The 5000-nt window shown below is 32.8% G+C and overlaps 1 protein-coding gene across 1 annotated transcript in view; it reads left to right on the top strand.

Annotated features, from left to right (window-relative positions):
- Nucleotides 1-317: 317 nt before the first annotated feature.
- LOC137629581 (uncharacterized) overlaps nt 318-5000 on the top strand; it is a 13263-nt gene continuing 8580 nt past the window's right edge. The window contains exon 1 of the mRNA XM_068361023.1: nt 318-683. Coding sequence (XP_068217124.1) covers nt 563-683 — 121 coding nt within the window. The 5' untranslated portion in view covers nt 318-562. The remainder of the gene's footprint in view (nt 684-5000) is intronic.

Genomic DNA, 5000 nt, shown 5'->3' with positions numbered 1-5000 from the left:
TTAATAATTTTCACTATTCACGTATAGCAAAGTGAACAAAATTGAAATAAAGAAACTAAAACTAAAACAAAAGAAACAAAGCTAAAACAGGCAAACAATTTTTTTTAGTATATTACAAACTCATTATTGTAATAAATGTAACTAAATTTTCATTTTCGATTATGCAGCTTAACCTAAGAGGTAGATGTTGAAATCTTTGGAATTCAAAGGATAAACAACCGGGGAAGTGACGTTATTGGGTCACCCCCGACGCCTCCTCCCTCTCCGGGATGTCGTGATGTCACGAGCAAGGTCTCCCCTATATATGAACGCTCACCTGCCAAGGGAATCCACCATTCGCAGGGCCCTCTTCCTCCGGTCGAAGGCAAAAACCAGCGGGGCTCTGAAATCGAAGAAAAAGAGGACCAGTGATAATCATCTTTATGATAGAGCGATTTGGAGAGATAAGTGTAGTCGAATCAATTAACATCATATGAACTTGCTTCTTGTCTCGAAGCAGAGAGACTAAGAGAGATCATCTCTCGGGATAGAGAGGAGAGGAGACCTCTCTGGCGAAGAAACCATGTCGACGAGCGCTATGCTGAAGATGACGATGACAATAGGGATGATCTTGCTGATGGCACTAGTGACGATGCCAGTTGCGTATGGAGCGAGCCTCGCCTCGACAGGAGACGCAATTGAAGGTAAGAAGAATACTATAATAGTTTGTAAAAGAGGAAATATACTGTATATGCTTTTTTTGTGAAGTTCAAAAGATTGTATTTGACGAAATGCCACCGAGATAGATTTCAGTGCTGGAAAAAATCTATTCGTAAAAATTTCTTTGGTCTCACAGCCTCCCCCAAACTCTCTCTCTCTCTCTCTCTCTCTCTCTCTCTCTCTCTCTCTCTCTCTCTCTCTCTCTCTCTCTACATTAAATGATATAGACTTTAAACGTAAAACGTGCAGAAAAAAATAAAAAGCTTTAAGATGGGAAATCGTGAATAGAAGTTGCTACATTTTACTTCCTTTTCCATTGAAGCGAATTTATTTATGCATTTTATAGATTTCTTTGATTTTATACTGAAATAAAAGGATTTCTTAAGAATACATTACCCTTGAAATTCATAAATTTTCGGTACACTGGTCAATATTTGCCGAGCTTACACGGTAATTAGAGTTCATAAAATTATAGTTAATAAGATAATGACTGAACAGATAGGATTTATACGTATGTGAGAGTTCTAAGTAATATTATTTGTCAATTTATAATATACTCCTGCATTTCTAGTAACATTGAAATCCACAAAAAATTTAAATAAATTTTCAGCTTTTAACTACATATCGATGGAATTTTGTATTCAAAGCTTCTGTATCATGAATTGTCCAGTGTTAATTTTAGTGCAAATAACACAATACAGTATTACCTAATCATAAAATCTTACACAGAGTCTAGGTTACTCACTATACTTTTATTTACTCATTCATAATTCTGTTTTAGAATTTTCATTCTATCTTAAAAACCACCAAATCCACCTTTCATGTGAAGGTATGCACAATACATGATACACATAATAATAACTACTATACCCAAGCGTATATTTCAAGTCTCTCCCTTTGTCCCTCCTCCGAATCCTCAACACCTCTTCTTTGTCAAAGTTTTCTTTTATTCTTAAAAAAAAAAGTTGGTCCTTGGTATCATTGGAGTGTGTCTTCATCTCTCTTCTCTTTCCGTATCTCGAACCTCTTAAAAATTTGCATTAAAAAACGGCAAATGCCTGGCAACATTTGTTCCAGGAGTTTTACTGTTTTAAAAACGGATATATTTTCGTAAAGGAGTGATGTTACGGTCACCAACCCGTCAAATATAAGCATAACGTATGGTAGAATACGGTCGCCTGTATTTTACTGAAATACGGCTAGGAACAGTATATTTTTTACGGAGAATTTCCGATTAGAATTACTGTTTTTTTAAGTGTAAATTAGTCATCTTGATAGACAAACCTAGCTGACACACACAGAGTACTGATAAGTTATTTTTCCTTTTATGCATCATTTCGTTATTAATCACTCTGTAAGTTAATTCATTATTTCAAGTTATCTAATATTCCCGAATGAAATTAATTTTTTGTAAATCATGTCTTTAATTTTGATATTGTAAATCTATGTTACTTCACTAATTTGAATGTATCTTCTATTTTCATGCAGTAAATTAACTAATTTTTATATTGTATATCAATTCTTTATCTTTCATACTGTTCTCTTTCTTGAGGGTACACTCGAGCACACTATTCTATATCATTTCTCTTCCTCTTGTTTTGTTAAGGTTTTTATAGTTTTATCTATATTAGTATTTAATGATGAACCGTTTGTTTCATTGTTTTATCAGTCTTGATAACATGTTCTCATGATTCAATGGATTCTCGTCTTTTCTATATTTTCTTCATAACCAACATCATGTCATAACTTAAGGACCTTGTATTTTTCAACAGTAATTCTCTCTCTCTCTCTCTCTCTCTCTCTCTCTCTCTCTCTCTCTCTCTCTCTCTCTCTCTCTCTCTCTCTCTCACAATTATGTCTTTTTCAATGTAATAAAACTATAAACGTACGATAATTTTTTGCCTACACTGTACTTGACATTGGAATGTCAGGTATTGCTGACTTTACGTTTTCTATCTCGTCAGCTACTGAAGTTCTTGTCCAATGCGTCTTTCGGCTGTATTTTACTTTTTTTTTCTTTGTAATTGCCTTTGTGTATAGGGTATATCATCATAAACTCTCCGTTTACATATTCATTGGCGAAATTGTTTCCTTTATATAAGAAATCAGGCAATGCATCTTTCATCTTTCCAATTTTAAATACAACTTTCAGAAGATATTCCTAAGTATAAGAGTAGTATATAATCTTCTATATCTGCGTAGCTGTTCGTTCGTGCGATTATTTAGACCTTCCATCAGATATACTTATATTAAATGTCTTTTCAATAGTTTTATCATAATGTGTATAATGCCATAGCTTATGAAAATCAATTTTGGATTGTGAAGTCTTTATTTTGCATGTTCTTCCCTTGTCTTGGTTTAGAGTTCTCTTGTTTGAAGGTACACTCGGGAACACCATTCTATCTTATTTCTCTTCCTCTTGTTTTGTTCAAGTTTTTAATAGTTTATAAAGGAAATATATATTTTAATGTTTCTCTTCTTGAAATATTTTCTTTTTCCTTTTTTCCTTTCCTCACTGGGCTATTTTCCCTGTTGGACCCCCTGGCCTTATAGCATTATGCTTTTCCAACTAGGGTTGTAGCTTAGCAAGTAATAATAATAATAATAATAATAATAATAATAATAATAATAATAATACAAACGTAACAAGACGTTTTTGTCACTTCGTAATCAGATTCTTATATATATATATATATATATATATATATATATATATATATATATATATATATATATATTTCCTTTCCTGGAAACATCAGTCTTTTATTATAATTTTTCCATGGTATTCTATATTTTTAGGCTAAAACAATATTCTGTAACACCAATTTGTTTGTCAACGTTATTTGGATTTCCCATTCTGCTAATACTTTCCTAAATTTTTATTGAACTCAATTAATTATCTCTGTTCAGTTAGTAGGATTATTAGAGTCTAAGACATAAGGACTTCACCTTAAGTTTCCTATAATTGACTTTTAAGTTTTCTAGATTATATACTAAATCGTTCAAAAGTTCATGTCTTCTAAAAAATGTTTCAGTTTCTTTCTGCATAAGAGAGAGAGAGAGAGAGAGAGAGAGAGAGAGAGAGAGAGAGAGAGAGAGAGAGAGAGAGAGAGAGAGAGAGAGAGAACATTCAATTTAATTAAAATGTTTTAAGAGCTCTAGCATAGAATTAAATCTTCTAGCATCTACTTTAAATATACTAGACAACGGCCAGTCTTTTACAACAACCTAAGTGTCTTAGAGTCGTGACAAGCCTTTGGGTGGACTTAAAACTTTCTAATCCTTTATTATACTTCAACAGAGCTGAATGTCAATCTTCATCACGAGGCTCAATACTGCACAGTATTATAGAAGTTTTATTCCAGCTGTGACCAAGTTGAAGAATGATCTTCCTAATCGGGTAGTTGAATCAACTTTAAAAGTTCAAACTTGCAGCAAAGGCTTTCATGCTAAAGTGACTGACATATCTCTTTTTATAGTTTATATATGAAAGATCTGTTTTAATGTTTTAAGGTTCTTAAAATATTTTATTTCAATTGCTCATTACTTCTCTTATAGTTTATTTATTTCCTTTCCTCACTGGGCTATTTTTCTCTCTTGAAACCCTTGGGCTAATAGCATCCTCCTTTTCCAACTAGGGTTGCAGCTTAGCTAATAATAATAATAATAATAATAATAATAATAATAATAATAATAATAATAATAATAATAAGAATAATAATAACAAAGAAGAAGAAGAAAAGAGATTAATGTTGCACGGGTATTACCCTACCAAACACGCACCTAGGCCTAACCTATTAGACCACTAGCATAAACTATGCATCAATATTAGACATACGACGAGGGTTAATTTTAACCTAACCAAAGATCAAACGATCAAATATGAACTAGGATGTAACAGTACCGTGCCCTATATCCTAAATCAGGTTACTATAACCATGAACAAATGGCCTCTACGGCATATAAGACAAGACAACTAAAGGTATGAACTATCCTAAGATAAGGACACTATACTATCAACTGGAATATATGAATACATCGAACAGGCCCGTCACAACATACTCACCTACCCCCTAACGTTAATAGAATATATTTTGCGTGTATTCACTGCCAAAAAAAACATAGACAACAACAGGTGACAATAAGTTGAAACGTTCTCTCAGTCTCAGGCACGATTGTAAGACTACAAATTTGGCGGGATTTCTCCCAAAACTTGACATTGTTCGTATGTTTCCTTCAATTATGAAATAAATACTTGGCCGTAAGGTAGTAAAAACGGAGAATATTTCTAGATGAAAAAA

The sequence above is a fragment of the Palaemon carinicauda genome, chromosome 37, assembly GCF_036898095.1.
Source record: "Palaemon carinicauda isolate YSFRI2023 chromosome 37, ASM3689809v2, whole genome shotgun sequence".
Classification (NCBI taxonomy): Eukaryota; Metazoa; Arthropoda; class Malacostraca; order Decapoda; family Palaemonidae; genus Palaemon; species Palaemon carinicauda.
This window is presented reverse-complemented; position numbering and strand designations above follow the sequence as displayed.